Source organism: Chenopodium album, chromosome 3 (assembly GCF_948465745.1).
Source record: "Chenopodium album chromosome 3, dcCheAlbu1.1, whole genome shotgun sequence".
NCBI lineage: Eukaryota > Viridiplantae > Streptophyta > Magnoliopsida > Caryophyllales > Amaranthaceae > Chenopodium > Chenopodium album.
The window spans coordinates 4,821,968-4,845,703 of record NC_137836.1 but is presented as its reverse complement, the minus strand read 5'-3'; the positions used below and the strand labels follow the sequence as shown (position 1 = coordinate 4,845,703).

At 33.3% G+C, this 23,736-nt stretch overlaps 3 protein-coding genes across 4 annotated transcripts; all 3 read right to left on the bottom strand.

Moving 5' to 3' along the window:
• Positions 1 to 2,693: 2,693 nt before the first annotated feature.
• Positions 2,694 to 5,220, bottom strand: LOC145623742 (uncharacterized). Its single transcript, XM_081676607.1, has 3 exons — positions 4,811 to 5,220; positions 4,542 to 4,595; positions 2,694 to 3,061 (listed from the first exon to the last, which is right to left on the bottom strand). The coding sequence occupies exons 1-3, from the start codon at positions 5,114 to 5,116 to the stop codon at positions 2,825 to 2,827; spliced, it is 597 nt and encodes a 198-aa protein (XP_081532733.1). The 5' UTR covers positions 5,117 to 5,220; the 3' UTR covers positions 2,694 to 2,824.
• Positions 5,221 to 5,609: 389 nt separating this feature from the next.
• Positions 5,610 to 13,990, bottom strand: LOC145623741 (sorting nexin 1-like). The gene is made up of 10 exons (XM_081676606.1): positions 13,732 to 13,990; positions 11,320 to 11,455; positions 10,249 to 10,382; positions 7,667 to 7,738; positions 7,277 to 7,436; positions 7,040 to 7,173; positions 6,849 to 6,917; positions 6,610 to 6,689; positions 6,298 to 6,358; positions 5,610 to 6,217 (listed from the first exon to the last, which is right to left on the bottom strand). The coding sequence occupies exons 1-10, from the start codon at positions 13,879 to 13,881 to the stop codon at positions 6,011 to 6,013; spliced, it is 1,203 nt and encodes a 400-aa protein (XP_081532732.1). The 5' UTR covers positions 13,882 to 13,990; the 3' UTR covers positions 5,610 to 6,010.
• A 5,471-nt stretch (positions 13,991 to 19,461) lies between these two features.
• LOC145610840 (uncharacterized) lies at positions 19,462 to 22,415 on the bottom strand. Of its 2 annotated transcripts, XM_081666119.1 has the most exons (6): positions 22,393 to 22,415; positions 21,674 to 21,772; positions 20,631 to 21,112; positions 20,109 to 20,534; positions 19,758 to 20,027; positions 19,462 to 19,679 (listed from the first exon to the last, which is right to left on the bottom strand). In XM_081666119.1, the coding sequence occupies exons 3-4, from the start codon at positions 21,108 to 21,110 to the stop codon at positions 20,151 to 20,153; spliced, it is 864 nt and encodes a 287-aa protein (XP_081522245.1). In that variant the 5' UTR covers positions 21,111 to 21,112; positions 21,674 to 21,772; positions 22,393 to 22,415; the 3' UTR covers positions 19,462 to 19,679; positions 19,758 to 20,027; positions 20,109 to 20,150. The 2 variants fall into 2 exon arrangements, with proteins under 2 accessions (XP_081522245.1, XP_081522252.1); XM_081666126.1 differs by lacking the exons at positions 21,674 to 21,772; positions 22,393 to 22,415 and having other exon boundaries at positions 20,631 to 21,478.
• Positions 22,416 to 23,736: the final 1,321 nt, after the last annotated feature.

Genomic DNA, 23,736 nt, shown 5'->3' with positions numbered 1-23,736 from the left:
AAAAGCTTAAAGTTCTAGCTTAAATTGTAAAACAACTACTGAAACTCTATAAAAATGAAAAAACAGAGCAAACAAAAAAATATTACGCATACAATTACTCGATTTAGCAATGCAAGAGTTTAGTAATCTTAATCTTTTACCTCTCAAGATCAAATTGTTGATTGATATTATTATTTCGGTAGAAATATAGAGATTTGATGGAAATATGTTAGGCGCTAATAATTTTATCAGTGATTCATTTGGTGAGAAAATTATTTATTTTTCTGGTAAGAAGTATTTTACTCCATAACATTTGAGAAACTAAAGGGTGTAATGGTTTATGGAAATTTTGGGTTATAGTAGTAACAAGAATATCAACGCAAAATTAGTACGGAGTAATAAATGACATACTTCCTTTGTTTTTATTTACTTGCAACACTTCTTTTTTCACGTTTGCCGACGCATTATTTCAATCGTTTATATCTTTAATTATCAATATGTAAAAATTATAAATGTTAGATATTAAAATAGTATAAATCGAGACGAATCTAACAAGATCCCACGTGACTATATTTTTTCTTAGCTATAAATCATCAAAGCTAGTCAAAGTAGATTACATGAATAGTGTAAAAGTCAAACTGTTGCAAGTATAAGAAAATGGAGGAAGTATATAAGTAACGCATTAATGATGGTATTTAAGAATTTTAAAAAAAAAATTAGCACTCATGCGTCATGCATGAAAATAATAAGAAAGGAAGTTAGAGTCTTAGAGAAATTGGATTTATTTATTTATTTACAATTGGGCTCCAAATATGTTGGGCCATCGATACTATTGGGCCTATACTTAGGGTCTGTACCGGCCTGGTATGAAATCAAGCTTTATTTTTTTAGAAAAATAATTTGTTTATTATAAAAATGCACATGATACGACATTTACAAAAGAAATTGAATTTAAAAAAATACATAACCAATTGAACACAGTATCTTTCATCAAAAGAATGATCATTTGGGACTTCTTTTACTATGGGATATCTTTAAAAAGATAGTCTAGCAATTTGTTATAGTCGTGACTCGTGAGGATAGATATGTTAAGTCATTAAAATTGTATTTTCGATAAACTTTTAAAATAAGATCCATTTATAATTTAGCATTATGAATAAAAATTTTATCAAAAAATTCAATAAACAAAAAACTAGTTCAAACATAATTCCTAACCAAAAATCAAATCAAAGGAAATTTTTCTTTAACAAAGATGATCGTGTACAAAGGCATACTTAAGCAAAATTAAAAATCTAATACGAGTAATAAAAAATAAAGAAAACAAGTAAGCAAATAAGTTGTTCTTGAATTTATCAATTTTGGCTCGGTCAACGCTTGGTCAAATCTTGGCTCGTAAATTTTGAAGGGCTTGCCCGATTAGCAATGGATAAGTACTTTCACTATTATTCAAACATAATTCCTAACAAAAATTAGATCAATCTAGTAAAGTATGTAACATAGCCAAAATTATTCACAATTCACCTCTTCATGAAGAAAGAAACCACCAATTTAGGCTGCAACCGGGGCGGTCCGACGAACAGAACAAAAGAAACACAGTTGATGAGTGTAAGCATGTCGAAAAATCGAAAGAGTAACAACATCAGCAACTGTTAATTCATGATCTTTACAGAAATTGCACCATTGATAACCACTAAGAGCAGGTAAATTGTACTTTTTCCACTTTTTATAATACATTTCATACCCTCTTCCTTGACTGTCATAAACTGTAACCTTAATCTTACCAAGTTTTGCATAAATCAGTTCTTCTTCCTTTGAGAAAAACGACTCGAAATTCGATTTAGTCTTTTCTTTGTTTAGATACAAGCATTCAAGATCACTGTTTAAGTCTCTTTCTGCAAGATCTTTTTTCACTGATCCACCTTGTTGTCCTACTATGTCTTGCAGACTTTCCACCATTGAAGATGCAGGAAGATGGTGTTCTTGTTTTTGCTCTCGTTGTCGATTTTGTTGATGATGATTTGGAGGACGAAGAAACCGGTTTTGTCGAGGTGGGATTTGATCATCAGGGATGGATATTGGTGGATGAGGTCTTGGAGTATGGTGTGCAAGGGTGGATCTTTTCATTGATTCGAGTTGGAAGGCGGTCTCGGGGTCGAGTTTTGTGTGCTTGAGAGATAGAAGAATCAATGCAGCATCAGTAATTTCTTTGAGTTCGTCTGTGTTTTTGGAAGTGGAGGCTGCGTTTTGATCCATTGTTGTTGGTGAAAACAGGGGAATTTTCTTAGGGAAGTGTATTTATAACAGAAAATAACGGTATTGTAAATCATGGAGAGAAAAATTCATCAAATTTATTTGAGAAACTAACGTGGAATTATATCAATTTATTTATAGTATTTTTGAAACCTTGGAAAAATCCAAGTAAAAAGATCCTGTATAATACTTTTTTTTTAATGCTAAAAGGAAGAATTATTTTTGTCAAAGAGGAAAAAAAAAAAATTCCCTTTTTATTTCTGGGATGAAAATTGGGAAACCTTACCATTTACATAGGTGATATCAGTATTCGTATGTGTCCGTTTACGTGTTAGATACGAGACATGCCTATTTCGAAGTCTTATGTAGTACATTAATTATGTCTAGGACTCTAGGCTAGCTTGAGTCCTAGAGATTGATTCATACTGTATGAGTTTCAAATTCAAGGAATTTAAGGGTCAAAATTGAATGAGAAGATAGGACACATTGTCACATTAGTATAGAGTAGAAATATGACAAGAAATTTCACCTTGAGGATATATTTTGATCATGTATCAATCTTATAAACTGTGTTAAAAATAGACAAATTCGATCATCAAACTCTGGCGATTTCAACAGATGTCTTGAGAGCTGCAAGAAGGCTCTTCATGATTCTGGGCTCACCAAGCGGCACCTTGTTTTTGAGGGCACCTTTTCTAGTAGCTCTAAAAGTTAAAGGGCCAGAGTCATTGCTTCCTTTAATTATTTGACAATCAATGTACACTCGAACCTGTGTCTTCCCATCGTCGATTTCTACAAAGCCTAGCCTTACCCCTCCTTCAATCTTGTCAACCTGTTATAAACATATCATATTAAACAAGTTTTTGACAAGAAATTTGAAGAACTATAGCTCCTATATCCTTCCCTCTGCCAAGTTATTACACTCTACATGATGAATGCTTGCACGCGTTTCATGAATGTTTGTGGCTAGTGCATATATCTCACACTCATAGTAGGTAAATGGCAAATATTTCACCTTCTGTGAAAATAATGCTTTATGGCCTTAAGTTGTTCATTCGCTTCCACTAACACTGTGATGGCTAATAAAGAGAAGTTTTCGTTGTGGCCTGGACAAGATGACAGTAATAATCCGGGCTCTATGGCCTGGAACAGTTTGTTTGGGTCTAAGTGTGGTCGTTGGAGTATTAGAAACATATTAGTGTATAATAGAGCAGCAGTTGGAAAGAAATTCTAGGACATTGCTAGGAAGGCTGACAAATCGTGGGTGAGATGGGTACACGCCGTCTATATAAAAGGGATTGGAAGGAATACCAAGCTACAAGTAGTGCTAGTTGAGCCATACTAGGTAGATTGCAAACAAGGAAAAGGGCCAAAGCCTATTCAAATTGAAGACATGTGGAACTGAAAATTGCGCTATAAGGTAGGTGAATCCCACAATCACTAATTTATAATTGCGAGTTCAGTAACCAGTGCATACAGAACCAACAGAGGTGCCAAAATTACTGATATGTGAATGCTTCTAAAATGATTTGACAGAAGAACTAAGAAATCTCAGTTAGGAAGAGGTTGAGATAGCAGCAGTGGCAGCTGTAGTGTACAAGATCTGGGTGAGCAAGAATTGAAGCTCTCGGGAACATGAAAGTGCCTGCTATTTCTTCGGTCATCAGGTAATATGGGGAAGAAAACATCCTGTTTACAAAGCCTATTTCCATTTTTTGTTGTATGATTTACAAAAGGTGCATTTTTTTTTTTTGGTGTTCCACCTGATTTACCCTTTAGGCTAATCTGGATTCGGGGATCAATTCTGGGTGGTTAGGTTCCAGTCCCCTCCCAAACAAAAGGTGCATATTTCACTTACATGTTTCATACTCCAAAAGTTATGTGTTGTACAATATTGGGGAAACAGGACAGGTACCTAGAGGTTCCAGACTTGTAAGGTCTAACCATCAACTCATCTAGTCCCTCCCATTTGTATTATATAAATCGGACCACCAAATTATTTATGACATATATACACCATATAAGTATTACACTATTACAACATGGCACAATATTTCTGTTACGCGAAAACACTTAATATATTGTCGTGTCAAATGATCATTACAGCTCTACATCACTGTGATTTCAAACACTTCAAAGGTAAAAGATGATTCAATTATAAAACTAATGAATAAGCAACTTAAGTTTATATTCAAGACACTAAAAAGAGATAATTTTCCAGCTATTCCAAAGACCAAATTCAAGTACTATTGTTACATAATAAAAAGCTAATAATAATACAAGGAGTAAAAAGAGGGACTAACACAACTAACCTTTAGTGGAACAGGAAGTGGCAACTGAGCTCCTTGGTTCAGACTATTTGCCCACTGTTTATTAATCCATTAAATGTCCTCGATTAGTCCAAATTTCACCTTATTTTATCACTAATAATGATCAAATGTTATACGAACACTTATACTACTAACAAGATAGGTTGAAACGAATTTAATAAGACCTTCCGTGACTATATTTTCCCCTAAGAGAATGTGCGAATGTATTAAGTCAAAACGTTGTAATTAAAAAAGAACGGAAAGAGGGTTACCTGAAAGAGTAAAGTCTCAAACCTGGGAACATCAGTGTCTGAAGGCAACCTCATGGTTCCAAGAGAAACACCCTCTTCATCATCACCGCCAACGCCGCCATCTTTCCCAGGTGATGATTTCACCACAACCGGCATATGCCGGTGGCCGGAGAAAAACAAGGAATAATTAGGAGAAAGAATGTGATTGGCATTAGAATTACAAGTGAAAGAAAGTGAAGTTGAAATGGGGTGATGACCTGAAAACAGACAGTTATTTGACTGTAAAATCTGTGGGTTGAGTACTTGTCTAGCAGTTGCTGAAGCCATTGGCCTCTTCACTGAATTTTTATTTTATTTTATGTTATTTATTGGATGGAAAATTTTATGGGAGGATGAGAAGTTGATGGCTGAAGATAGATAGGATTTTGGTGGACAGTTGCCAGTTGGTCAGTCATATGAAAACAATTAGATTTAAGGCCTTACCTGGAAAAGGTATATTCCGTAATAATAATTACTACCTCCGTTACATATTATTTACAATGATTTGACATAAAGTAGAGAGGAAAAATGTCTAATCATTGCACGTAATATGTAACTGAGGTAGTATATGAGTTAATATTAAGAGACGAAATATTATTCATCTTTTTGAAATAAAAGGAGTATTATTTTATGATCATTTTAGATAATTTCAGTTACTTCACCCGTCCATAAATAAAAGTTTTATTTGCCTTTTACATGTGTTTTAGATAAAATTAATCGTGCAATTTTTATAGAAGGTGAAACAAAGTACTAGAAGATAATGTGTACATGTTGAGGAGCATTTAATTGAAATGTATAGCCTGATGTTAACTTATAAACAAGGCTTCAGCTTATCACTGAAGCACCGACTGAACCACTACAGTACACACAGTTTTCACAAATGTTATTAAAGATACAAATACAAGTGAACTTATCTTCTTTATGTGCACAATATTACACATAATCCGATATTCCCAACTTTCGCAACTCATCTGGGTATTTTACAAGTTAAGACATAAGATTTTCCAGATAATCTGTGATGTACTGATGTTGCTACAACAGATGAACAAAGTTCACCCCCAAAAAAAAATTAGAAAAAAAAAATCTGAAAATCCTTTACAAGAGAAACAGATGCTCTTGGCATTCCTGCGGACCACCCACCCCATTCCTTTTGGGCTCTGTTTTCACCTTTTGCCTCAATAATCAAGAAGAGCAGGCTTCAAGCTTTGGAAGCAAGCCTCTCCAGGCTCCAGCAATGCTGTTGGCCAAGTGTGCTTGTCCTTTGGCAAATTCATGAAATGCTACCCCCATATCTGCTGTTTTTTGTTCTTGAAAGCGTACCATCTCTTCGTTCATTAATCGAACAATAGTCTCAAACCTTCTAGTTGCTTCCTCACTTTCTGCTTTTAGCTGCAGTGACAAAAAGCACTCTGGAGATACTGGAGATATTACAGAGATTCAATCAACACCAAAATTTACGGTAAATTTACCTCCCGATATTCAGCCTCAGCATCTCCATATTTGTCTGACCTTGTGAGCATGAGCTTATCTCTGAAGGTTAATCAAAATATTAGTGGGATTTAAGCAATGGCTACATATTGAACAGCAATTACAGTTAAGACAGTAATATCTAATATGTGACTCAATAAGTAAAACAGATTTGCATTACAAGCAATATGCAAGGCTCCCAAGTCTGAACTTCCAAAGTAAAAGTAACATATTTCTTAAAGTAAACAAAATGAAGGGCGACTGGTGCATGATGCTTATAGTCTTAGGAAAAAAAAAAGGATCAAGAATCATACAGATTTATTTCCTTCAGCTTCACTGTTTCAGACAGCTCACAATGTTGCTTAAAGGCGGTAGCTCTCTCTGCTATAGTGGCCTGTTCAGCAAGTACAAGAAGTTATTAGCAATGTTTCCAACAGAAAAATCTGAACATTCACGATAATATTTCATGTTTTCAGTCACTTTTTTATTAAAAAAAAAAAGTAATAAAATAAAAAGAAAAGTGCTTTATGCTTTAAATGAGCCAAAAGAAAACCTTGATAGACTGCACAGCACGAACATAATCTTTCAGAGGTTCTTCAAAATTCATTAGTAGATGATGGGCCTGCACATTGATGGATAGCTTACTCAGATCCCCAACTAGTTAGCCACCGAACAGAAAAATTTAGCTGATGACTAAAAGCCCATATTGGGTATACTACTACGGTTATAATGAGAAAACCATGCCTCTGCTTGTAGCTTGATTGACAACTCTTCTGACTTTGTGCCAAGCTCAGCAAATGCCTTTCCAAGAGAATCTCCCTCACAGGCACCTAAGAGCTTGACTGCCTTTCCAAAATCGGACAGTGATTGTCCCAGCTCTGGAATTGAATATTGGATATTGTTTATAATGTCACAATGATTGCTATATGCCAACAGGTGTAGTATCAGATACAGTAAGATTGCAAAAAGCCTTTTACTCACCTCTATGCCTCTTAACAAGGCGAAAAGCATGCTTCTGTGCTTCCCCCAAGTGCTCTTCAAGCTCAAAGATATAACGTTTCATCTTCTCATACTCAGGAGTTGATTCTTCAACAGGTTTCTCCTTCCCTAAAACAACATCACTTACTTTGGATTGCATGTCCTGTAAAAAATGGAGAGCAAATTGTACATAGCAGTTACATGATGAAAGGAATACAAAATTTTACCAATATCTTTCTCTCAATTAAATAATATTCAGCCAATAAGCATTATGCAATTCTTACATTTGATACTTGATCAAACATTGGGTTTCCAAATTACCAAGACCATAAATGCATTTATTTAATTAAGCAGTTTTTGACAAGCACGCTTTGTTTTGTAGATCAACAATACCTTGAAGATCTGCATTAGATCAGAAGGCTTCTTGAAAATACCAAGGTCTTGAGCCCTCACTCTCTCCATTGTCTGGCAAACAGGAAACCCAACAAGATCATATATCAGTTTTCAGGATTACATGTAGAATAGTTGTCAGATAATAGTAGCAGTACACAATCCCAGTCTCCCAGACAGCAATTGCTTTAACCAATAAATAAAGTAATAACAAATACAGGTCTTTACAGGCATAGCATAGTTCAAAAAAAAATAAAAGAAGCTTCCATTATTACATATTACAAGCAACATTTATCTTCACCCCCTTCGAATATCTGAAGTCTCAAAAATCAGCCTCAAAACATAAGAATGATAAATCCAGCACAAAGATGAAAAGGATAACATGGTACTATACATATGAAGGCAATGAAGCCTCACTCAGCAGCAATAGTGTCAACAACTACAATCTTGGACCACTGTACTCCCTAGTTGGCCAAGCAAAGAATACTACTCTTTCTAGCAAATTTTGACAGCCCAGGCATAAGGCATTTGGTAATCACCCATGAAGCATGGAAACCATCTACCCCCTTTATTCTGCTATCCTAGAACAAGAATCATTTTGAAATGCTGAGAAACGGGAATTAAGTCCCGAAATGGGCAAGAATAATAAAAGCTTTCAGCTCAAACACATCCACCAAATAAAGGGAAAATAACTGAATGACTTGCCATTCAAGCTTCTGAATACAGTAAACTAAGGTCTGTTAATCTCTTTCACTGTGCTCTTGACAGGTGACTCTGATCTCACATTCTAAATCTCTCAGAATTCTCAATTAGTCACTCAGAGTCTCAGACCCGCATCAACCTTTGCTGGGTTGGTCTGCAGTCAACTCAAAATTACTTACTAGCCAGTGCACTTTGTAAGATCCTATCTCTCAGCTTTCACACTATCAGGCTGTCAGGCTCCCAAAAAAGTTAATTGAGGCTCACCAAAGAGACCACATGAAGCTCACTGCTTCCCCCCAACATGTGGAGCTATGCTGCCATTTTTTTCGTCACTGTGAGAGTCAAACCTCTCAATCAAATTGGAACATTATTAAAAGAGGAGTTTCTTTCTACTTCTCTGATTTAGATAACATCATTGAGGATATTTTTGTTTTAAGAAATTCTTTTAATTATGTTTAATGGTCGTATGTCAAACGAGAGGGTAATTTTGAAGCCCATCACCTCGCTAGAATAGTCCCTATTGGGTATGAACATGTTTGGGAAAATCATGTCCCAACTGATTAAGCCCCGCATGTATTATACGACAAGTTAGTTTCAAGTTAATAATATGCACTATTCCTTTAAAAAATAAAAAATATAAAAATAAAAAGAAACAGGCTCTAGCTCTATCTTCAGTGTTAAAATTCAAATGGGAGGCCCAAAATTTGATCATTGAAACTATCGCATATCTCCAAACTGAATTGATGACTTAGTTGATTTCCAAAGCCTTTCTCTCTTTTCTTCCTTCCCTACAACCACACTGCCCTCTTATTAAGACATTTTGTAAATTTGGAATTTAGCGGCTAAGTTATAATTTGTTGATATATTTGACATTGTTGTTGCTTACTACTGTATTTGCTACTTGGTGCATTGACGATTTTTAATTTTCCTTTCTACTTTTGTTTTAGTGAAATGTCCACGTATTGAACTTCTTAAAAAGTGAGGTTTTCCCATCAATGTTTCCGTGCTGCATAGGCAACTATCTATAAGATATCTGAACAGGTTACATGCTGATGGCTCTAGTAAAAAAGGATCGAGTTTGTTCGCACTTTCTCTATTAACAACCTGGATAACGACAGGATAGTGACTTTATTTTCTCGTCAGCCTCCAAATATCAAACCTTATCCTGCTATGTATTAGCTAAAAGAATCCTATCCTATAGTTCAGATATGGTATATGTTACATATGGACTCCACCTATAAAAGATCAAGGTCTTGCAGGAAATCAAAAAACATATTTCTAGCAGGAAAAAAATTTATGTAAGATCTTGTGCTTGCCTGTATTTAGATTTTCTAACTCTATAGCTTGGATGCTACTCTGTACTCTCATTGACCCATACATTAGCCACCAAAAAGAAAATTAAATTAATGAAATGAATACATGAGCAGTTCTGCAGATCTGCAACTGATTAGCTAAGCTTTGATACAAGGATGTATTACAGATTTACAGGAGGCACTTATTGGAAGAGAAGGCGTGCATAGACTAGCCCTACAAATATTAATTAGCGCTTTTGGCTAGCCTGCAGCCTGTTGACAAAGGGGCATAGTCAGAAGAATAACAATGAGAAATTGAGGGTATGGCATGACGGCCATGATCAAAGACTGCACTATCATTACCACACAATGAATCAACGCAGAAATCATAAAGATCAACAGAAATGACACCAAGTGAAATATGTAACACCACTTCAGCAGCTATGAAAGCACTAGTTTAGACGGATATAGTAATAACAATAAGTTTCTCATTACTAATTGCCTAATGGATATCCAGCCATACTACTCTTTCAAGAAGATTAACAAACGTAATAATATATGGCATTTATGGGACATAGTCAAGCAGCTGACCTCTTCATCTGCCTGCAAAAATAACCTCAGATCATCACTTAGGCGAAGTTCAGGATGTGAAGCTATCCGGTTAACAAATAAATCCAAACCTTGACGCCTCATTTCAATGAATTCGGCACTGAAGCGAAATTTCTCTACAAAGAGTAAACAAAATCATATCAAGCATTTGAAACCAATAGTTAAGCTAATCAGTCCAACACTCCAAATATTAGCATTTAGCAGCTCTGCCAAAAAGTCCAACAGTATTTAAATAGGTTAACAAATAAACTAGTTCAAAAAAGTTTTTTAAACAAAAATTAAATCTACCCACAAATCAAGTATTGTGGATAAATTTCTCTAAAAAGAAAATATTTTAGCTTGTGTAGCTGTATAAAGCCCTAACAGTTCATTTATTAGCAACAAGTATTTGAAAGGTTTGATAAAGTCCATTACACAATGGCCTTCAAAATTTAGACCCTTGATTTGATTTGTATGGAGCCTATCCTTTAAATCTTTTCCCATAATAATGATAGTAAGCCATAATTTGAGTGCTATATAGCAAAAACAAGTTTCTGTCACTAGAAGGCTTATGACCAAGTTCCACTGCTAAATGACCAAAAAAACGCACTCACTCAAAAACAGTCGAAGCATGCATTATATCCTCATAAATTAAGGATTGAAATCACCACAATTATGAGATTGCTTCAGCAACCCTTTCCAAAAAAAATGAAGGAAAGCCCTTTCTAGAACTTTAACACAAAAACACTGCCCTAATTTTTACATTAGACACATACACTCCATCATCAGTGATATTCACTATGGTTTTCAATTCATTGTGATTATAGTTGTACAGAATTTCTATATACACTTCCTAAACACAGAAATTTATTAACAATGCAGTAACAAAGTTTTTACAATTCAAAGAAACAAGATTAAGCTTCTTTGACTACATCAGTCACCATAAACAAAATTTGATGAACAGATGTAGCAAAGCACACATCATGATGGACACAAAGCACATTAGCATCAACATCATTAGCTTTCAAAATTGAAGTTTAAGTGTAAAACCATAAACAATAAGTAAAACCTCACCAACAGCACTTTTCTCTGGAAGAGGGGGTATAAAGATGCCTTTGTATCTCTCAAAAAGGCGATCACGTAACCAAACAAAGTCATTGTATCGTCGAATGACAATTTTTTCAGGTCCTTGATAATCTGGTAAGTTTGTCTGCCAAACATGAAGATGAAAACTAGCATATCAAGCTATCTTCAGGTTATATAACTTAAGCAAATAATAACTAGAAACTGCATAAACTTTAATCATCCAATATCAGCAATGGATAAAATAGAGCATAATATGCAATGAATAGATTTTGCATCTCTTAGAAAGTCAGAAGGCTTTTTTCTGTATGTCTAAGCTCATCCTCTCAGAATGTTTAGAACTTTATAGCACCAACAAAATAAATCAAAATTTCAGATAGGAAACAGCAGTGAGATAAATAAATCTAGGAGGATCCGATTTGTAAACTTCTTCAATAGATATACAAAGTACAAGCAGCAAAAGTAACCAATATACACCCAAACCAATTGTGGGAAAAAATCATTTGATTACTTAAAAATATGATGTCATAAAGCCAGGAAGGATAATTTCAAACACAAACGCACTCTTGTCATGTCCGAGAACATTTAATTATGTAACCTGATTACCAAGATATCAATAATGTAGGGTCAATAACTTTTTACGTGTATGATTCATGTTCTCTTTGGTACATACTAACTTCGCACATCTCAATATAGGTATTTGAGTCATAAGGTAGCAATTTAATTATCCTACAATTTGTTACATATTCAAAACACAACTTAAAAATAAGTAGAAAAAAAAACACAGATGTCAAGAGGAAACCTTAACATCTATATAGTTCATTTAATTGCTTCTACAACCTTAACAAAATTCTAAAAAAAAATTCCATATAATTTTCAACACTTTCAAATTCCCAGAGGCAGCATTAATATAAGCTTCCAGTTCAGATGAATCCAAGTTACACATACACGTGCACATATGCAAATCTCTAGCTCCCAACAGCCAACACGTTCAAAGATCCAACAGGAAAGAAGACGGTATAAGAGTACTCCACTACCCCCCAAAATTTTAAACAGTTTCAGCATCATTCAGATTATTTAGAAGCTAATATATATAAGTATATATAACTTTTAAGGTGCAGGATGAGGGAAGGAGGCAAATACGCCCATTCAAAAATAAAAGTAAAAAAAAAAAAAAAAAATCTAGTCTATTACAAATTCAGTCCTTCAGAACAAAAACTTAGCAAAAACAGATTCTGAAGCAAGGTATCGGCTTGCTAAATACTAGCAAAAGTCTTTGTCATTACTCATTAGAGTAGGGTGGGTAATCAAATGAATGGAGAGTGGCTTTACATCTCCTACTTGAGTAGAGTTCTAGTTATAGTACGATAAATCTTCCCAATAATACATGAAAATTGTGATGACTCTGGCTAAGCCTCCTATACACTTCACCTGCGTGAGGCGCAAGTGCGCAACAGCCAACAATGCACATCAAATGACGCAACTCAGGTTGGTCATACAAGCAAAATGATAAGGGAAGGTAACTAGTTGAGGCAAGAAAGTATCTAAGAATTGTTAAGAGAGGTAGCATAGGAAAAAAAAATCTAGGAAAAACTTTCCCTGCAACCTAAAACACTAAACACTGTATAAGCCTTGCCTGCACCACTCTCATCCACAACCACTCAACTCATCGGGTCCAAACAACACGTTGCAATCCTAACACGTCCCTATGGCAATAAACTTTCACTGCAAATATTTTGCACTAAAATTCTTCGTTTCCAGCAAACAAAAGATTGGAGCTAATTCTATATAGTGAAAGCACTTAGACCTTCGAAACCTCTTTTAAAAACCTTCGCCCAAATGACTGGAATTACCATATATAACAGCTCAAATAATCTCCTCAGATCCCATAATAATAGCTCAAATCTAGTAATCTACTCATCATAATGCACAAGCAAAATCCACAGCTCGTCGAGCTCGAGATCTTTAGTGTGCCAACATCCAGGGTATCGGCATAAGACACCACAAACCAAACAAACCACTGCTCACCAACCTTACCAATTCAACTCTGCATCTCATCATTAATACCTATTACACAAATATACACACATATACCCAAAATTGAACATTATTCCAAACAATAACTCAGTAGTCTTTCATCAATCTTCCAAAATCAAAACCCCTTCTACATCTATTTCCACATAAAAGACCCCAAATTGAACAAAAACAATTCTGAAATTGAACAAAATGACTCTTTAAACGCAACCAACATTGCCCCAATTCGCAACAAATCATCAGAAAGTCATCAAAAATTGAAACTAATCTAAATTATGATATTGACAACAACAAAACTATATTGAAGAATTACGAAATCAAAGCAGGAAAACAAAAAACCCTAATTGAGAAAAAATTGAAAAATTATACCTTAGTGAAGACTCTGTAAGAGATGTAAGCTTGGACGCCATTGCCTAATTTGACAGGATCAGAGACTGAAACTGATAAAAATGGTTGAGATTGAGGAGATCTAGGGCTTTGCGATGAACCTGATGATGAACTTCTCTGATTTTGCTGCATTTTTTATTTTATTTTTTTGGGAATTTGATGAGAGTTTGATTATTTTTTCGCCACAAAATTGAAGTTTTTCTGTTGGGGAAAGGAAAGAAATAGAGTAATTGGAAAAGGAGAGTAGAAAAGTGGAAAATCAGTCGTTCGTTTTTCTGTTGGGGAAAAGAAATAGAATGACCCGATTTGCTAATCCATTATCCATTTGACTTCATTTGGGTCTTGGGTTGGACATATGATCATAATAATTACTTAAATGTTTTTTTTTTTTTTTTTTGAGGCAAATAATTACTTAAATGTTTACAAAAATTGATCATTTAATATATAAAATTGAATATAATTATCATTTCAAAAAAAAAATTAGAATATAATCTAATCTAATCTAATATATATAAAGGGGAGTTTTTTACCAACTTTTTAGAGAGGCACGTAAGTTTTAATTTTCTTAGCGCGCCACGTAAGTTTATAAATTTAAGTTGTACCAATTAAATAAGACATTATTAATTTCTTGTACGATTAAATTATTCAAATGCCACGTAAGCAAAATGCCACGTAAGATTTAATTTTCTTAGCGCGCCACGTAAGATTATAAATTTAAGTTGTACCAATTAAATAAGACATTATTAATTTCTTGTACGATTAAATTATTCAAATGCCACGTAAGCAAAATTGACGAATGAGATTTTAAAATTTAAATTAATTAAATACAAATATTATCTTTTAAGATTAGATTTTGTAAAAAAATACTAACAAACCGTGCATCGCACAGGCTTCATCTAGTTATCATAATTAATCATATACTAGATGAAGCCCGTGCGATGCACGATTTGATTGAATTTTTTAAAAAAAAAATTGTATTTATGTGCTAAAATTTGTTATATATTTAGATAAAATTCCTAATATCAAAAAATAATATTTTATATTTAATTAATTGAAACTTAAAAATATCATTCACCAATTTTGCTTACGTGGCATTTGAATTAATTAATTCTAAAATAAATTATTAATCTCTTAATTTAATTGGCTACAACTAAATTTTATAATATTACATGGCGCGTTAAGAAAATTAAATCGTACGTGGCTCTCTAGAACTTCTATATATATATATATATATATATATATATATATATACTAGTTTACTAGTTTTAGCTTTGTGCCGATGCGATGCCCGAGTTGTTTATTAATTAATTTTTCAATAAATTTTTAATCTATGTGTCAAATTTTAAAATATATAATTGAAACAAAATTAGTTAGCAATTGATGTGCTTTTCTGACGATTTGCTATCTAGTAGGCATGTAATAACATAAAAAAAAAAAAAATTAAAATTAGCAAAAATTAAATTAAATAAAAACATGTTAAAGCCCTGTTGGGTTGACCCGAACCCAAAACTTTTGGTGAAGGTTGAACATTCTTGGCCCGTTGCCTAAAGTGACCCGATCCAAAATGACTCATGACCTGACCCTGATTGATAGGTCTACATAATAATAAAACTATATTAGATTGTGAAGTGTATTATTTTTACTAATTAGTATATATATTAGAATGAAATGGAAGTTTTACGTTTTGAACTACTTCTTTCGCTCCAAAAATATTATGATATTGAAAATAAATAAATAAATAAATAAATAATTTTTTATATAATAATTTTTTAGAATCATAATCTAAAATATTTTTTGAATAAAATTATAATTCAATTTGTACATCTGAAATATTGGTATTTTATCAAAATAAAACTTTAAATTAACAATTTTATCCTAAAACTCTATCCAAATTTGATTGAAAATATAATTCTAAACTAATTTTTTTTAGGCGAAATTGGCCTCAACAACACGAAGTTTTAACAAGGTGCAAATACCAGCATGAACTTTGACTAGTAGCTATAACATAAATGAAGCTTGATACCAAAAATTTTGCCGAAGACATGGTATCCAGTATTTAATCATCATAAAAAATCGTTTGGTATTGCGTGCCTCAAATTTTATGCACAACTTATCAAGCGAGGTTTTGGAGATCAATTTAATCAAATTTGAGATCAAATTTAGCAAAATAATTACAAAAAAAAAATCGATTTGCGTGCTGTAAAAATATCTCGGTAAAGGTCTTGGGTCAATTTGGACCTTGAAGACTAAATATGATATCAAAATTTGCAAAAAGTTAATAAAATATTAATATTCGATAAAATTTCCGATCATCAATTTCATTTATGATATTTTGCGCACCCGATGAAGAAGTTGGTGTTGTTACGGCTACTAGTCAAAGTTCATGTTGTTATATGCACCTTGTTAGAAATTCGTGTTACTAAGACCAATTTTTCCTTTTTTTTAATCATATGAAGTCTATCTAAATCTATCCAACGTGACGCGACACTTGGCGTTACACTTGGCGAAAAGTTGGAACACCAAGTGTCACTGTCTCGTGACCTGGCTAAAATTTTAGCTTTATATATTAGTTATATGATTAGATTGGACCACGGCCTTAAAAATGAACATTTAGTAATGAAATTATGAATGTAGGAGTTGTATTGGTGGTAATGCAAATCGAAAAGTGCTCGAGTGAGTTGTCGACTTGTCACTTGATAGCATGTGAGTTGCGTCAAGGCCGAGCAAGCAAGCGCTAGCTCGATGCTCGTATTGCTTGCGGCGAGGTCGAGCTATAGCTATAGCTTGCTACTGAGTGAGCAATAGCTCGGTGATCGCACAACTTGCGACAGAACTGAGCTATAGCTCGATAGTAAGGGAGCAATAGCTCGACTCCATGTTAGTACAACGTGAAAGGCAAGTTTATCTTGTTCATTTGATTCCTTTTCTTAACTAATCCTATATACACTCTCTTAAGTCCCATACGCTAGACATGGAAAAAAATTGAAACCCTAACCACATAAACACAAAACAATCCTTTGAGATCTGAACAGTTCTTGAGTAATTTCACTCTTCAGGGTTCGGGTACACGTATTACATGGAGAGTTGTGTTAACATTGGGGGCGTGCATCATTAGGAAACTAGTACTCATGGTAGTATATTTTGCTTCTAATGTAGTAGATTCTGTTATACGACACAACTGTATTATTGAGATCTTCAATTATTATTTTCCTTTTCACCTTCTTTATTTTGTTATTGGAATCGATAGGGTTTTTTTTCCCAACAATCAAAACGTAAAAGTGAACATCTATCTATAATATTATAAAAACTCAAAGGGATAATGTGGTACCGCCATGTGTCACCTTTTCCCTCAACATGACTAGGCGCCACATGTGTCTTATGTGTCACAGCTTTCCCTCAATATTAAGAGGTTATATAAACGGAGGGTTGAGAGAGATTTAAAAGTGTCTCGCAGGGGTAGGTTGGTCATTTCATGCGGAATTTAAATTTTGCCATTTTAGATTCAGTGGTACAAAATACACTCTCAATAGTACAAAATATAATTTTAGTGGTATTTAAAAAAAGATTCAAATGTCTAATTAGGCTGTCAAATAATATCATCACAGCTCAGTGGTACAAAATACACTCCCAGTGGTACTCAATGCGGTTTTAGTGGTACTTATAAAAATCCTCAGTGGTACAAAATATACTCTCAGTAAATGTGGTTCGATTTTTTTTGTCGTTTTTGCACGTGAAACCAATTCTGACTCCAAAGGTGGGTCATACCTCACCCTTTTTTCACTCTCGCTATCTCTCACTTCCTTTCTCCCTCTTCCTTGTACATTTGCTATATTATTTTATGTTGTGAGACATTTTATTTTGTCTCACAACCCTTCAAATGCACTTCCTCCAATATTAAATGCCTCCACATTAAAAAAAAAAAAAATTATACAAAAAATGAAAACCTACACTTTGCATTATAAAAAGAATATCCAACAAGTAGAAACTAGAATTGGTTGAAAATTACAAAATTACATAAAAATAAATAAATAACTAAGACACAAGCAAATATAGACGACTAAAGTAGAAAAAGAAATAAAATAATTAGAACCTCAAAACCCAATAATTAAAAATAATTAAATAAAAATAATTTACAAATCTAATAAAACCAAAACCTCAAACTAATAAATGAAAGTTGTAACTTAATTGCATTCTTTATCGTCAAAAGAAAATATAGTTTCACTATTTTTTATTGTTCTTAAAATTTGCTTCCTCTACACAACCTTAGGGTCTGTTCTGATTTACTTAACTAATTGGAGTTGAACTGAACTGGACTAAACTGAATAGAGATGAAATAAATTGTTTATGAAAGAACGATATTAGAAATTGAATTGAACTGAAATCAAGCTAAAGAGAATGGGACCTTAAACAATGACGCCGCCACCACCACCCGATCCTAAACCTCACCGCTTCACTCCATGTCACCATCACACTAGTTGTTAGAGAATTAAAGGGTCTCACTTCTTAACCACCGCCGTAACGAAAAGTGTTTTAGTAAACATACAGTATTGGGTGCGGCTATGTTTCGGCAGTCGAGACTCAAGAAAATATTAGATCATCATCATCATCATCATCATCTTGCAATGAAGAACAAGTTTTTACCCGATAACAAGTTGGTGGTGGTTACGACGAAGGAGAGGAGCGAGGTCATTCATGGCGGAAGAGAGGAGCAAGGTCATTCATGGCGAAAGAGAGAGAAAGCTTGAGATTCTCGGATTTTTTGAAAAATGCCCAAAAATCGAATTGGGACTTTCTTATGTGATGTATAATTGTTGAAATTGATTGTCCCATATGAATGTATGGTGATCTGTGAACATTTTGATAACATATGCATGTATTTTGGTTGAGAAAAGAGGAAATTATATTATACTCACAACCTTTAGTACGAGCATTTTGATAACAATATGTAGCTAAGAATTTGCAGGTTGGATGTGTTGAGACTTTAGAGTTCAGACTAAGATTGTCAAATAAAATTGATCGAACGAAATCTGACCCATTACAACACCCAACTAACTAGATAGAGAATATACAACTTTATTACTTTCTCCGTTCTTTTAATATTGCACCATTTCTATGATACGACAAAAAATATCTCTATTCACACACTACAAATACCCAACATACTCTTACTTTTTCACACTTATTTTTTACTTTATGTATACATCACATAGATACTTTTGTATTTTTACCTTTCTCCCTCTTCTTTTTCTCCCACTACAAAAAAAAAAAAAAAAAAAAAAAAAAAAAAAGCTATTTGTAACGGATAGTGCCCAGTGCCCATTACGAATAAGTAGTTATTTGTAACTTGACACTTTTTCTGCCTTTTATAAATAGTCGATATTTTTTTTTGGTAGATTTTGGCCGCATTTATTTATAATTTGGATAATTTAGAACCTGTTATTATAAACATGTGCCTGTGCAACCCTGTACATACACTATTGTAATGCACGAAAATTACTATAAATAATATAAAAATATAAGTAATACATTACAAATAAAACTTGTATAAGTTTAATAAACATACAACCCTAATAATACATTATTCTACCTAATAGTTACGATTTTAATAAATATTTAGATATAAAGTATTGCACCCATTGTTCTCAAACCACATTCAGCCCGGCATCATCATAAGCGGTTTTTCTTGGACAAATAAAAAACAAATAAGTGAGGTTAGAAAATAAAACAATCACTAAAATAAATCAACAATTATCATTAGAACTAATCAACTAATACAACACACACCCCTTGTCAAAAGTGTCAATGATGTTATCTTCAACTGGTTAGAAGCCTCTAGCTTTGATGACGGATTGCCTTGATTTAATGCCACAACTATCGTCCTTTTCTTTGATTTGCCTAGATTTAGGCTTTTTATTTGGCGGTGATGAAACCTTTTTAAAAGCTGAATATTAGTCTAAATAAAATATATATAATGATGTAAGTTAATGTTTTATAGTAGGAAAACATACCTCTTCTTCACAAAAAACCATGTCAATAGGCCATTGCACAAAGCTACTCTCGGCTTTACCCAACTTAGTCACACCATTGGGAGATGGTACCGGTAATTCGAGGAGGGCGTAGTCAAGGTAAGGTTTGTCCACGCTAACCCTATAATGATCGGGTTTCATCTTCAGGTTGTGAGTAACTTCACCTGTAGAAGGATATATCGTTCCATCTGCCACAATCACTAAATTTTTATTGTACTCATCTTTCAATGCAAGGCGACATTTAGTTGGTACCTATATTTTACAATAAAAAATATCAATATTATACATGTTAACCATGTGTCTTAAGTTAAGGAAAAACAATTCAGAAGATACCTCTATTACACGAGCAATTTGTGTTGCTTTCGTGGTCGTTAGTTAGACTCCTTTAAATTCCTCTACGTTAGCGGTCATCTGTGGCAGCAACTTGGCAAGATAAGCTTTCACCTTCATTGCCACACGTTGTTCCAACATCTCTTCCAGCTTCTCTTCAACCTTTTTTTCTATCCTCGCCTCAAATTCTTGAGTTAAGGTAGCTTTCATCGATTCTAACTCCTTAAATGAGCATCGATCTTGGCTTAACGACTTACCCTTTATGTATTCCTTCCCTAATGCTTGTGTGTGACTAACTCCAATCCCAGACCTTCCTAGTCCTTTTACATGCCCACGGTGATCCTTTTTTCTTAAAGCCTTGTTAAGGGCATCTTTACCACAATCTTCACTTGAACCGTATCCTTCGGCATTCTTTTGCAAGTTCTTCGACTATTCCCAAAGAAAATAAAATACATAAAATTAGAATACATATATAGATATTTATATGAAAATAGCATATGATTGGTTTCTCTAAACAACACTTACGATAGCATGGACTATTTGCAAGGTTTTCACATCCTTCGGGTCTATAGCCCACGATCCATATGCAAGACAATCCACATGATCACCTAACCCGTCCATCATCTCATCTTTCTTGTTTTCCTCGATGTCATCTTTATCACCCGCTTCATTATCATCAAAACCATTCGACTCTCTCTCCTCGGCTTTATTATCATTAATAGAAGATGAATTACTCGTGGGAATTAATTTTTCACCATGCCAGTACCAAACGTTGTAGTCTAGCATAAACCCACGGATAATCAAATGCTCCTCTATTTTCTTAATATCTTCCCACCTCTTCACATTCATACAATCACGACAAGGGCAGAAAATAGGTCTTGCTTTGGTTAGTCTTTGTTCAACTAGAGTACTTCGTTGGTGTTGCACTGCTATTCTGCAGAACTCTTTGACCCCATTCAAATATTCTGGTGTGATTCGAGAACCATACATCCAACGACGATCCATTTCTAACAATGTAAGATTACAACCCAAGAAACATATTATACTCAACAACTTAACATATCAATACATTTCAAATGCATGTTTTCAAATAGTCCTTATCACTTCAACCTAACTCGTCCTTGAAAGTGTATTTCCACTAGCAAATAGTTGCCCACTTTTCTATTCTAAGGAAATTTCAACAATATTTCCCTATGGTTCTCAAAGTACATGATGTAATTTATTTTTGAATTACATATGTACCCAAAGAACACATTAAGGAATGCTAACACACTATTACCGAAAAACAAGCAACCATTTACATCCTAAGTTAGAATACTATTCTAAGAACAGTCCCAACTCCCAAACGGAGTAAATCTTGAATGGTTTTTCAAAAAAAAGTAAATCTTGAACGAATATCATGCATATGATGATATAATGCTTATTATATTTTAAAACATGCAAGATCAATCATGTCAAATTAATGTTTTGCAACTCTAAACACATATACATGGGTTATTTATCCTAACATAGAATATATAAGTTCAGGTTGAAATAAAAATTACATTTAAAACAAATAAACTTTATACCTCAACAATATAGCCAATTAACTTCTTAATATCATAGAAGATATTATCCCCACCAATATTTGAAGAGTGCTTCACCACCAATTATTAAAACTCAGTTGCCTACAAATCATTATTTATGGACAAAAAAGTGTTAATTGAAGGAAGCAATAAGTTGTAAACGTGATTTAAGAAAAGCATACTAATTTTGGTAGTTATATACTCAAATTTCCAACTGAAGAAAATCATGCATCAATTTGGAATTTTCAGATTACTTGAACAACAATAATTAAACCAAAAAAGAGAGAGAGAGAGAGAGAGAGAGAGAGAAACAGACTAATCAATAGAAAACTTTTTACTGATTTAGCTCCTATTTTTGTCATTGATTTCAACAATTCAGAGATGAGTTCAAGCAAAATCAAAACAATAAACTAAATAGAAATGTAAACTACAACAAATTTCCAGCAAAATATAAAGTAATAATTTGTCTACAAACTTGTTGAATTAAATTAGCAATTCAGCAAAATTAGAGCAGTAGGGAAAAAAAATTGATAGAGAAAGGTAATTATATACTGTAGGAGATTATAACATAGATTTATGCTTGAACAGAAACTGCAATTCAATGGAACAATGGAATGCAGTAATTATTAATTAAACAACAAACAAATTCCCAAATTAATTACTCATACCAAATTAACAAAAAACACCCAAAACCTAAATTTGAACCGCAAAAAATTGCTTACCGATGGAGAAAGAGAGGGCCGACCGCCGACGAGCTTAGATTGCGCTTCAATGGCGAGAGTGAGAAGGGGGAAATGAGAGCAGTGAGACTGAGAAAGGGGGAAATGAAATTTTAGGGTTTAATTATTAACCATTAGTTGTAACGGTCAGTTCATGTTAGTTACAAATAATTTGGTCAAACGGTTTTGACTTTAATATTTGTAACGGGCATAAGCTGTTCGTTACAATACTGCTTTTCTACGCAACTCAATACTTTTTTTGTACTTCAATAAACATCGATTTTGTAACAAACTCTGGAGTAATTATAACGGTCATCATCTATCTATCTATCTATACATATGCTAAAGTAATCCCCGGATTGGACACTTGACAAAATTTTGTGAAAAGATTTCTCTCCAAAATGCTACTTATTATTTTTTTAAAAAAATTAAATTCTGTGAATAAATTTATATATATATATGCAACACATAAAAATTTTAAAGGGAGATATTAAATAGATTCATACTTCAAAAAAAAAAAAAAAAAGGGGGGGGGGGGTTTACATAAGTCATTTAATTTCAATTGGCTATTATTATTATTAATAAATTTTATTATTATGAATTCGTGCATTGCACGTGGCCAAAACTAGTATATCCATTTTAAATAGGTCGTTATAAATAGACTTTTTTTTTCCCAATTGTGATACCTAATACACCCTTACTAATTAGCACTTGTTTCCTTAGCATATGCTTATTACATTCACATAAGCACGCAATTTGTTTTTTTTTTTTAATTTTTCATTTGTATCTCTTCCTTTAGTTTCATTTGTATCTCTTCCAATAAATAAATAAATAAAGGACATACTTTATATGTCTACAATGTACCCTTTAAAAAAAATAATAAAAAAAAAAAATAAACTAGTTTGTGTCTCGGACAATGCCCCAAATTGCTAGCTTGTACTTTGTAATTCATTAATTTGATAATTATTCAACTGTTTGTATAGCTAGTATATGATCTGGGCAGTGACTCGGATGTTACGGTTTTTTTTTAAAAAAACTCATATGTATCTACAGAGTATTTTCTAATCTTGTGAAGAATAAATAAATTAAATAACCTCTAATTTGAAAGGAATATATAACGTTAATTATGTGAATTGTAAAACACTAATTAATAAAAAGTTGGTTGAGATGGTAATTGTATAACCTTTATATGATGATATATAGTTATATATATACATATAAATATAAAACATAACTAAGCTAGTGTGTACCCGGGCAATGCCCCGGGTTGCTAGTTTGTGTACTTCTTTAATTTAATACTTATGTTAGACTATTTTTATAATTAGTGTGTGTAGTGGTTCGAGCGTT